Below are 12,595 nucleotides of genomic sequence, written 5' to 3'. Positions count from 1 at the left end.
TGTGTGTTTGTTTGTTTGTGTGGGTGTGTGTGGATGTGGGATTTTTACCACTGAGAATTTCCAAAGTACTTGTAAATATAGCACCTGATCAGTGAAATTAGAATGGCAGGGACCAAAGTTTCATCCTAAAGATTAAAGTTTCTGAGGTCAGGCAGAGAAGAGAGTATAACTGAAAGTTATCAAGGAAATCATCCGGCATATCATATAAAACTGGTGAAGTCAGTACTTGAGCCTTGCTGAATTGTCATGTGCATACAAATGAGTGAAGAATAAATCTTCCCAGCCAAGATTAGAAGTTGGAAGAGTTAATTCTCCTACAAGTATTTATATACTCAATTACCACAATATACTATATAAATTATATAATTACCACTATATATATGTGTGTGTGTGTATATATATATATATATATATATATATATATATATATATATATATATATGTAAAAAGAGGCATGAGCTGTGGACTTCTACTAATTTCTTTAGGTAATGTATTTGGAAACATAACACAATAAAGAATGTAATGTTCTTTCTAGATACTGTAACTGTCTGTATGACACCTTTGGTTGACTAGGTACCACAAGGTATATTATATAAAATCCTGAGCTGGAACTAATCATGGCCTTTAGGAATTCAAAGAGTATAATTATTCCTTGAAGAAGATGGTATATATGCCAAAAAGCTCACGTGTCTTTTGTGAATAAGTAAATCTATGCTTTAAAAATTGTTAAGAAAAAGATCTATTCAGAATACTATTTTAATACTGCCGGACTTCTCAAGGACTTTTTCCTTCTAGACACAGAGCTGGAGCAAGGGCTCTTAGAGATCTTTGTTTCTGATAGCATTTGTGCAGTTTACCAGTAATTTTGCCTTTTCCAATAGATTGGTTGCAGGCATTTTTAGTGGTATAAAACATGCATTTGTAGTCCTGATTGTTTTTATAACATCAGACCTTTAAAATAGCCCTATTTTATTATTTAGTGTTTATTTATATAGCAATATAGATATGGATAGCACTCTCCAGGCAGAAGAATACTCCTAAAATGTAGCAAAAGTCTTCAGGCACTGCTTGTGGACCCCAATACAGCAAATTCTGGACATCAGGTTAATTACATTTTCAATCTCCACTTCCATTTGCTGAAGCAATATTAGCTAAAGGAGAGGTGGACCTGCTGTAATGCTGAAGGATACTGTAGAGAAAGCAAGAGTCAATTTTCTTTTAGAGGGTGGAAGATGATAGTTTTTGACAGGTACTGTCCATTTCAGCTTTTTGCAATAAAATGGGAAGTGTGTGCAGCATTTTACATCTCCTAAATAGATTACCCAGCACATCCACACACACGCACTTGTCAAAGCTAATGGCATTCTTTCTGCTGAACCTGACAAATTCCAGTCCTAAATCTAAACAAGTATAAATCTTAGCCAAATGTTGACATTTTACCCTCCTTCTGGGGCTCGTCTCCAGGAAGCAGAGAAATTTCTCTTCTCCAGCATCCTCAGCTGTAACAAGTAGTGCTATCAACCCTGCAGAAAGCTATCAACCTAATTGTACAGCAAGGTAGAGTACTCATCCAGAAAAACATTGGTAAAGTAAAAATTCTCTAAAAATTCAATTTTTATTATGCCATCATGGTATAAAAACTCTATAAGCATTGCTAATTATAGATACGCCTGTAGGGATATTTGCCATCATTTGTCATTGCACTAAAATACAAGGATATGTTCCCAATGATCAATTGCTCTATAGTATATTCAGCTGTGTGTCTTACCTACTTAGCCAAAATATCCAAGGAAAAAAATTTGTATGTGAACCCTTCAGCATCCTATCCAGCTATTGGACCAAGTGTTTTACTGCTGATGACAAAGGAAAAATCATTTCTCCAGCAATCATACCATTTCCTGGCTTCTGGGAAAAATAGAGAGTCAGCTGTATGAAAGCTTGCCTGTCCTGACTATCCATTTAAGGGTCTCCTGCAGTTTGATGCTTTTCTTCAGGCTTTAGGCTTTTAGTATCCTTGAATCAAATAAAAATCTTAGCTTTTAATGAAACACATCTGTGGTTGTGGAAAAAGAACCCTTAAAAATGCAAAACCTTAAAATGCCATAAACCAACAGTGAAATAATGAAGAACAGTTGTCTTCAGGGAAGGAAAGATAGGGAACATTACATTGGTTTAATTTTATCAGGGTTTTAATACTATTTCTTTCATAGAAGAGAGTGTATCCTATCTAACACTCCCAAAGAAATGATGACATGGCTGACCCAGATCCTTTATAGTGAGAAAAGGTCTCGATACTCTCAATTTTGGTGTAGTTCATAGTGCTGCAGAGTTGGAAATAAAGGTTCAGTACAAAATGTTCCTCCACAGAAGTTATTTTGGTTTATTATTGCAATTTCATGAGAAACACAGGTGAGGGAGGGAATATGATGATTCTTAATATTTCATATGTCCACTGAAGAATTTTCTCAGAGCAAAAGAAAGATCATTTTCTATCTTTCTGTGTCCCGCAAAATAAAAGAAAAAAAATGGCTGTTAATAGCTGAAGGCAACAGAGCTTTACAGACAAAAAGTTTTATTTTGACAATTGATTTTTCTCACTCCTTTTCCTGTTTTCTCCCCTGTCCTGCTGGTGGGAAGGGAGGGAGCCACCAGCTGTGTGAGTGCTCACTTGATAGCAAGGGCCAGTGCATCGCAACCTCAGATCCAGTTAGGGATGTGAGACAACTATAATTATAGCCCCTCAGATAGAATTGGCAGCCTGTGTTTGGTGGGTCTACAAATACATAAGTATTGAATTAAAATCCTAATGGAGGACTTGGGAAGGGTTGAGATTTGGTGGTGTTTGCATGTTTCAGGAGACTGAATACATTGGCATTCTGGCGTTTTAGCATCTATTTAACATCTACAACACTAAATTAAGCAGGGCTGGAGGCTGATCCTTTTTCCTAAGTACAGCTAGTACAGACTCACATATATACTGCCCAAGACTAGCCTACATTAGGCTAGAAGTAGCTAAGTGGCTGGGTTGATCCTAGTGGAGGCAATATGCATGTCCTTACTAAACTCTAAGTGTCCTGAGAGCCTTAGGTGTTACTGCCATGACGCTAAAACTTGATTATTATTTTGGGGATATTTCAGCTCAGTGCATCTGAAGCAATGTGAGGGATGGGTTGCAGCCTGTGAAATGTTGTGTTTAATAGCATGAAGCTGAAGGGCTGATGAATGATACACTGGAGTATCACACAAGGCTGTGGGATGAGTTTGAGATGCAGAGATGCTGGGATAGTGATGAAGAAATGTTTAGGGTGGACGAAGTAAATCTGGTACACTTGTTAATCCTGACTTTCTGGGGGTCATGTCTGGCATGAGCCATCCTTAGAGCCAGACCTGCATGTTGTCCTGGACAGAGTTATTTCAGATTGTCCACAACAGAGCTATGAAATAAATGAGCATGGAAAAGGGATTGAGCTTCTGGTGCTTGGGTTCATTTCACATCCCTCTTTTTTGAGCAATGTAGATGTAAATATTTAGATTCTACTGTTACTGTTTTCAGCCAAAAGTTTCTAAATTTCAACAGGAAAACAACACTAGATCTGAATTTTACATAACATTGTAGGATTGAAGATACAGCAGCAGTGGCCACATTAATTATAATCAATTTTTGTAATTAAATATGGGTTATTAAGACATCAATCTGCATGGATAAGAACACTCCAGATGTCAAAGCTGGATTTTTACCAGATAGGGTGTCTGTAGACACAGCTGTTATTCCACAAATCTTTGCAGTCCTCAGACATGACTTTGCTATCATTTCTGTGCTACTTCTAGTGCTTCTGCATCTCCTGTATTGACCCTGCAGTTCTATGGAAGGGAGTAAGCTTGATGCTTGCTTTCATTTACCAGCACCTTGTACATTAAAAATATATATATATATATTTGTGAAGAGAAGTGATGCAAGGGGCTATGCACCAGTTCACCCCTTACAACACACTTGCACTCCAGAGTCTCTGCAGAGTGATTTGTGTACAAGTGAAGATCATCTCTGCTGCAGAGTATGTTAGGAGGGACAGTGGGAGGGAGAGACCATTGGTACTGCCTTTTTGGGGCAGCCCTAGGAGATGTGTCCTTGTGGATATGGAAGCTCTGGGAGGTGAGCTGCTGGTGATGGGAGCATTACAAGGAGCATTACAACCACCAGGCAGACTGTGGCTTTCCATGTGGCATTTTACTTTGCTCCTTCCCCTGCATGTGTGGAGAGTGCTGTAAGACACAGATGGTCTAGGCAGTCAGGAAACCTCGCCAGCAGTGTGCCTTTAGTGTAGCTTGATCAGCTGAAGACAAAGAGTGACAAGATGTGCGTGTGTGGAGCTGGATTTCCCTAGCTCTGCTGCATTAACCTGGAGTAGCATTACTAGTTCTTTTTCACTTGGGTTAGAAGTTGCCAAACATCTTTTTTGTACTAATGATACTAAGAAGGTTGCTGGTTATCCCCATCCCTGCAGATCGCATAGATACACTACCACTGGTTAGAAGTGATCACTCAAGGGATCTCCATTTTCTGTAAGTGGATCATGTATTTGTCATCTATTCAGGTAGAATTAGGAAAGTCAAAGTAAAGAAGTTTTCTGATTGAGCAGAATTTAAAGGCCAGATATGGAGTTTTTCAGGACCATTGCCTTAAGATTTATCTGAAGGTTAGTTTTTAGCTCGACTTTCATCTTTCTTTGTACACTCATGCAAAATAGAAACCAGTAAACCCCTTGTGAGAGACTGGACTATGACTCAAAACAATTTCCCATTTTTGGGAGCACCGGTGGGCTTTGCTGAGACCAGGTTTGCAGCCACAGAGAAAGAGATGAGTTTTTCGGTGTGTAATGGCAAACCTCTGCTCTGCATAAGACAGGGGGGGTGAACTTATAACTGCCAGAGTCTACAAGCTGGGCTTTGAAGCCAATAAGAGGCAAACCTTGTAGAGACAGGATGGTGCTTTTTACCATGCCAAATTGCCCTCTCTTATACACACACCCCCAATGATGGATCAAGACTTTCAAATACCACTTTGACCAACAGCAACACTCAAGTCTCATCGTAAATCCAGGGGTGGTAGTTATGTATCTTCCTACTCTTACCCTTTCTTTCACTTTCTTCCTTTCTTTTCCCTTGACACTTTAAGTGATATCTTTATGCTTTCATATTGCCATATGTTGTGGTTTAGCATAGCTTGGTTTTTAGTTAAGGAGATAGATACTGTATTATTACTATAGATAATAATAACCAAAATGACTATATATCTGTTTTCCATTGCAAACAAATTGTTCTAAAATTATATATATATTTGCAAACAACAATCATTCAGTGTTGTTTCACTCTAATCTGCCCCACGGGATCTATTAACATGAACCTGGGTTACCCTCACCTTCAGGGGTGGGTCATAACACCCCCAAGAGTTACTCTCTCTGTCCTAGGTAAATGTGAAGTGCTGGGTTAAAAACAGTCAGAAATATATCAGAAATAGATCAGAAATATATGTCAGAAATATATCAGAAAAATGTCAGACCTCCCCATGCTTCTGCACAAACAGTTGTCATCCGGTTTATTAGTACAGATGAGCTTTGCTGTCACCCTGTGACTCCTGCCTGCCTGAGTGCTGGGACTGAGATGGTCAAACTTGAGCTTCATCCGGAGGATGCCTCAGAAACCAGTACATGTATTGGCATGCCTACCAGTCAAAAGATCAGGAAGGGGTGGAGCTTACCAGGAATTGAAACTGATATGTGGTAACTCCAAGGTTACCACGTCTTTCCCTAGCTGTAGAAGCAACACTGGTTTCTGTCAAGGCAAGGTGCTTGCAAAACCATGTCTGGGGTTGGAGGATGGAAGGAAGGCAGCAGGTACAGGGCAGCAGCTGCCTCCAGTACTCCCTTTTCCTCTCAGGGTAACCCCTGGGGTGGCAACAATGAAACAGACAAGGGTGAAAACACCCAGAAGCTGACAACATCTAAAGAGAAAAAAAGAGACCCAGCATCAGCCCACCAGCAAGAGCTGTGGTAAGTAACAAGGAGCCGGACTAAGATGATTTACCTGTATTGGGTGCCTGTTCTCCAGCTTACTCAAGCTGCACTCCTTTAAAGGTGCACATACTTTATAGAGAGCCTGTGGATATGGCTGAGCACACAAGCAGCATGTTGTCATCTTCTTGAGGCTTCCTACGTGGGACCCAAGTTGTTCTGGCAGGCTTCTTGATAGCATGGCTCACACCCTGTGCCATAGCAGTGACCCGTTCTGTACCTTGGATACTGGCATATGTGGTGTCTGTTTCTTGGCATCCCTTTTCAAAGTGAAATTTCAAATCTGGTTCTAGCTCCCCGTTTTCTTTGTCTCCTAATACTTCATCTTGGAAAGTCTAAAAATACTTACTTTGGCTTAAGAGATGGATATAGGCTGCATTCCAGCACTGCTCTGAATGCAGTCAAGGACACAGAACAGCTTCCAGGAACTCAGGCTGACAAAACTAAAACCAAGGCTTCAGCTCTCAATTTCATTTTGTGCTTTATTGGAATCTATGCTTAGTCCGTCTCTGGCTTTCCAGTGACAATCCTGAGATAGCTTGCATGAGCTGTATCTTGCAGATATAATACAGAATAGAAACTGAAAGCTCTCTGTGTGTGTGTATTTTATGCACACGTGTTTAATATAAATATGCTTAGATGACCCTAGCTAATTGTTTAGTCTTTTTCCCCAAATGTGTTTTTTCTGAGTTCTTAGTAACAGTGCATGTAATGCTAAGATTATTATTATTGTTATGTGCTGATTTTGCTTAGCTTGCTTCTTTTTCTCCCAGCTTTCAAAGGGCAGCTGATGAAACTGCAAACTGTTTCAGTTTCCTTTCCCTTCTTTCTGGATGAAGAAGGTGGAGCCATGTGGGGAGGAGGTGTCAGGCAGCTGAAGCTGAGCAGAGATCAGCAGCTTTCCATTGAAACCCATGAATGCTTGCCTATTAGGTAGTAATGATACAGGGACTATTAAGAGCTGAGTCCCTTTAAAATCCATCAGCGCTTTAATGACTGACTTTCAGGAGAGCAAACAACAATTCCTCAGTTACAGTCTGTTTATTTTCTGCCACTTCCAAATATGAAAAACTCTCTGTCTTGCCAGCTCTCACAGTGCCATATATCCACAGTAGAGCGAGGACAGCCCCAGTCCGTTTATGTAGCTGTGCTGTGTGCATATTGTTGCTATTTGGGTTTTCTGGGCGGGGAGGAGGCAGCATCAGGGATAGTGGGAGTTTTCCCATTGGCATAACTGTCTTTGCCCAGTTTTTGTCTAGGATACAAACCCCCTGGTATAGGTTACGTGAATAATTAATTAATTGGTTTGCCAGAGCTCCCTGCAGAATTTAAGGCCAGGGCACATATACTCACACAAATCCCCGTTCCCTCTTTGATCTTACATGATTCTTGCAGACATAAAGCTGTTGTGCATCCGCTGCAAAGACTGAGTAGTATTTTTTGCTATGTGAAAAGATTCTCTCTGTGTCTTCATGAAGTTCTAACAAAGAATTAGTTCCTAAATCTTGGATGTACAAATTAAAGCCTGCATTAGTATGCAGTTAATGAGAAGAAGGGATGAGGGAAAGGCAGGTTGAAACAGAAACCATGTAATACAAGTGGGAAACAAATACTCAAAAAAGGAAGTGGACAAGACTGGTGTTTTCATCCTTCCCTTGAGAAGGGGGATGCTACCTGGCAGTTTGAATGGGATGAAGCCACTTAAATGGCAATGTCCTTAACTAACCCAGATTAATTGGAAGATAGTATCTGAAATACTGAAACAGAACAGAGGAGATATTTATTTTTTAAAAAACCCCAATTGTTCCATTCATTATTAATTTGTTCTGTTTTCTCAAGTTAATTTCAAGAAAGATTTCAGATTAAAATATAATTTTAGCAGTGATAAAGCTGATTCAGCTTTTTAGCCACCAACCTATTTTAGTATGATCTTTAAAACTAAAATACTGGGACACCCTCAGAATGGTCCAGGTTTTTGGGCTCTGGAATAACCAGAGCACTTGGAGAGCTGAAGTCACAGGGTGACAGAAGAAGAAAAAAAGCACAGACTAGTATTACTAAAGGCTTTCTGGAATATGCATAGCAGAGGGAACATGAGGGGCCCAAGTAGGATACTTCTGTGCCAAGTAGTGTCTCTATTCCAGCTTCTGCTTGCTATTTTTTGGAAACAGACAGGGATGTGGTTTTGCTGCCAGCAAAGCAGGAGTTGGAGTCTCTTTTGAAGGCTCTGTGTAAATTGTTTCCATGCAAACTCTCAGTCTCAGGCTGCGAGAGAAGTTGGGAGTGGGAAAACATCTCAGTAGCATCTTAGGGTAGGATCAGGAGACCTTTTGTTTAGACTGGACACATGAAATATGTGTGGGATATAGCATGTTGCAGTCTTGTTCAGTACTCAATATTCAAACTGGACTTTAAAAAAGTACAAGGTGGGCAGATGATATTGGAGGATAGTTTTGCTTCGGAAAAGCCCTTATATGATATGTCAAGGGTGAGAAGTGACAATAAAGTGGTCCTAATTAGGAAAAATACTTGTTCAAATGCAAAATTGAAGTCACACTTAGTACATCCCCATCAATTTATACATAGAATGTGGTCTCAGGCCACGGAGAAAAGTCACCAGGATGACAAGAGCTTGAAACTGCTTATAATAATAAGCTTGCATTTAAGTGGCTTCACTTTGTCTGCTAAGTGCCATGAAATTAACTTGCAGAAAGCGAATTCCCAAATTGCCCCCGTTCATACCTATTCAGAAACAAAAGTCTGTACAGAAGAAAAGGTGGAGGAAAGTGGGGAAATTAGAGGGTGAACTATAGCTAGTGCCTGAAAAAGAAACTGCTGCCCCCATTCAGCAGTCTGTCTTTAGTGCCTTTAAAGCTGCCAAGAATAATATTGGTTCTGGTAAAATCCATTAAAAAATGAAATTCAAAATAATAAAACCTGAAGATATATTGCTGCACAGCTGGTAGCAGTCCCTCATCATTTTGTGTGAAAGGAGAGTGAAGTTGCTAGAATGCTTGATTCGAGAAACTGTATTCTTTAACTGCTGGAGCCAAATCCATCAGAGCTTTCTTGCCTTCCTTTTCCAATCTTAATCCTGAACTAAAAAAAAAAAATGGTGTTATAAGACACCCCATCCTTTTGCTGATAGACTATACTTAGCAGTTCTGATTTTTTTTTTATGAGCTGAAGTTTCTTTAAAATAAAAAAAAAGTTAGTCTACGAAACTGTAGGCAGATTTTTAGCCAAATGCTTGTTTTGCCCACTGCCCAGCCACTGGTGGGAGTGCTAGAAAGGTAATTTGAATTATGCACTGTCTGTTCAGGGTTTAGCTCTCCACTTGCTGCACAGGAGAAGTCTCCCAACTCGCTGTCTTTCAGGCTCATGTACTAATATTTACATCCCAGTGGAGTGATTCAGAGGTGCCCAGCTTCACTGTGGTCAGTAGCCAGCCTTTTCTCCAGCCACCTGATTGGTGGCAGGGTCTATGTAAGACAATACCTGTGCTGTTAATCTGGTCTGTGGGGGTTGCTCTTCCATATAATGCTTGGAGGAGGGGAGGAAGTCCTTCCAAATTCTGTATTAGAAGGCTTTTTGGAAGAGCTTGTTTTGCACAAGCCCTGACATGTTCCCTTGATGCACAGCTTGGTGAGGAGCTGTGGTGAGGTGATGAATAGGGAATGTACGGGAGGATGCTGTGTTTGGGCAGGGGCAATGAAAGGACAAATTCTCTGATGCAGACACAGCAGAGGAGAAAATACATTGTTGAAAAGAAAAGAAGGGGGGAAGCAGAGATGAAAATGCCACTAGCTTAAATCTCAATGTTCATGTGATATGGCATCTGACCTGCTGAGCTCTCCAGGCATGCTGGCAAGCCTGACATGCAACACATGCATGCCTCTGCAGGGGATAGCTCGGCTCAGCACTTGGTGTTGCCAAGCCCAGCGCCTGGCCTGCCCACGTATGGATGCTCCATGCTCCTCACGGCTAGTGATTACCAGGTGCTCCAGCTGGCTCTGGCATGCTCCCTAAATCCCTGACACTGTGCTGCACTGAGGGAACTGAGCTGCTCTAGGACGTGGGGACAGCATGAGCTGGGTCTGATGCTGATCCACAACACTGCCACAGTGAACTCTGCCCCTATGGTGTAGTAGTCTGACCACAAGTGCAGGCTGACTAATGGCACGTTAGTGTTTTCAGAGGAGAGAGAAAGCTGTGCTGTGAGCCAAGTTTGGGCTGAGACCTACCCCTTGGCTCCCTGATTTGATCCTTCATGTGGCAATTTCCTTGGAGCTTTAGAAGTTGATTGAGTTGTTTAAAACAGAGTAGTAGCTGAAGCACGTGACCTTCTTTCTGATGTGCTAGGACCACAACAAGTTGCTGAGTCTGAGCCTCATCAAAACTGTTGGAAATTCAGTTCCAAGTTTCAGTTTTAGTCTTTGGACCAAATTTTAACTTCAGGAATTTCTCTACAAGCTTGTGGGTAACAGCAGAACCTCAGGTCTGTTTCTTTCCTGCAGACTTCTGACTCTTGCTTTCTCCTGGGCTGCTCTCTGCTGCTCTCTCGCTTCTCACTCTTCCCCCTTGCAAGTTCACTTCTTCAGGATTTAACTCTTTGCTTTAAACCAAAGGCTCACAATGGCAAAAATGTTGTCTGTTCCTAATGGAAGCTTTCGTTAACCAAAGGGACCAGATACAGAAGTGAGTTCCCCTGGTGAAATAATCTTCCAGCCATCATTTGAACTGTGGTAATGAAGTGCATTCCTGGCCTGTGGCAAACATAGGACAAAATCCATGGGGGTAGGTTTTTGGTGATAAACATTTCCTGCTAATGTAGTTCATTTTCTGCCTCCCATGTTAAGAGCACACATGCAGTGAGGATGAATCAGACAGTGTAATGCTAAGCCTCAGTAAATCACTTTTGTCTCTGAGCTGCAAACTGGTGAGATGATGCCGTTGATAGAGATGGAAAGCCAGAGCCCCAAGCCTGCATGCAAGGTTTGTACACCCTCCTAGAGCTCCGCTTATGGCTCTGCTGGGACACAGAGCATATTGCTCAGCTGAGGTCTAGAACTGTGGCTGTCAATTATCATTAGCATCTGGCTGTGTGTGCGTTGCAAAATAGGGATACCTACAGGACAGTAGTCTGCTTGCTGGGATTTGGCATCTTGTAGCCCGTTAATTTGGCAGCTTCTGCACTGCTCAGCAGCATATGGCTGCTCCATCAGGCATGGGAGCCTTGGTGAAAACAATACTTTGTGGTGGTGTGGACCTGACAGCTCTTAAAACAATTCCTGATAAATGAATGCAAAGTTCAGCTCAGTGTATCTTTGAAGGAAATTAAAGAGTTGACTTTGGCAATTTAGTCTCTGTTCTCTTTTTAATTCAGTCTTAACATAATATCTAATGCAGTATCTCACCCATATCTTTCCCTAGGTTCCTTCTCAGACTGAATCTGCCCTGGTCTTCTTCCCAAGCTTTAGTCATTTGTGTTGCTCTCCAACTGTGTTCTCCTTAATTTTTGTCATGCAGAGCACTTTGCCCAGCAGAGCAAGATATTTGGCTTTCAGCTCTGTGATGTTCATGTACCAATGCACCCACAGTATAAAACACCGTGGGACTGGAAATAGTTTATAACAGCCATTCCTTTTGTAACTCTTTAAACTATTTCACACTTCATTTGAAAATCTCTCCTGTGGTAGATGGCTAGAGTGGACTTGAGGAAAAACTGAAGAGCAAAGCTCTGCAAAAAATATTACCGGTGAACAGCAGTCCTCAAGTGATTTTTCCATTTCAGAAATAAACTATTTTATACAAACCTGAAAGAAAGTAGAACAAAAGTTGCTATGGTCAATGCTTTGAAAGCACTGAAAAAGTGTCCTTGAGCTAGTTAGATGAGTAGACTTACACATATGGTTCAGAATTTAAATTTTCAGACCTGGTGTTCCTTATGTAACTGATCACTCAAAGTGTAAAATATCATTGCAGATTATCTATGACTGTATTGTATGTTTCTCCTGACTGAAATGTTTTACATATCTCTCTGTATGTACCAGTTTTGGCTGGATAGAACTTATTTTCTTCATAGTAGCTGCTTGGGGCTATGGTTTGGATTTGTGACCAGAACAGTGTTGATAACACAGGGATGTGTTTGTTACAGCTGAGCAGTGCTGACACTGAGGCAGGACCTTTTCTGCCTCCCACCCCAGCAGAGAGAGGGCTGGGGGTGCACAGGAAGTTGTGAGAGGGCACAGCAGAGACAGCTGACCCCAGCTGACCAAAGGAATATCCTAGACCATATGGCATCATGCTCAGCTTATATAGCTGGGGGAAGGAGAGAGGGAGAGACATTTGGACTGATGGTGTTTGTCTTCCCAAGTCACCATCACACGTGATAGAGCCCTGCTTTCCTGGGGATGGCTGAACACCTGCCTGACCATGGGAAGTGGTGAATGCATTCCATGTCCTGCTTCGCTTGTGTGTGCAGCTTTTGCTTTACCTGTTAAACTGTCTTTATCTCTACCCATGAG

At 41.3% G+C, this 12,595-nt stretch overlaps 1 protein-coding gene across 9 annotated transcripts in view; it reads left to right on the top strand.

Annotated features, from left to right (window-relative positions):
- Positions 1–5,782: 5,782 nt before the first annotated feature.
- The window catches only part of EPSTI1 (epithelial stromal interaction 1), an 89,443-nt gene continuing 82,630 nt past the window's right edge, over positions 5,783–12,595 (top strand). For all 9 annotated transcript variants that reach the window (XR_011149803.1, XR_011149795.1, XR_011149794.1 and 6 more), the window contains exon 1: positions 5,783–6,047. Coding sequence is in view for 4 of the 9 variants with exons in the window: in XM_069009888.1 (XP_068865989.1) it covers positions 5,857–6,047 (191 nt within the window). In the remaining 5 variants the exon portion in view is untranslated. The remainder of the gene's footprint in view (positions 6,048–12,595) is intronic.

The sequence above is a fragment of the Aphelocoma coerulescens genome, chromosome 1 (genome assembly GCF_041296385.1).
Source record: "Aphelocoma coerulescens isolate FSJ_1873_10779 chromosome 1, UR_Acoe_1.0, whole genome shotgun sequence".
Classification (NCBI taxonomy): domain Eukaryota; kingdom Metazoa; phylum Chordata; class Aves; order Passeriformes; family Corvidae; genus Aphelocoma; species Aphelocoma coerulescens.
The sequence above is the reverse complement of the archived record's forward strand: the minus strand, read 5'-3'. Positions and strand labels throughout refer to the sequence as shown.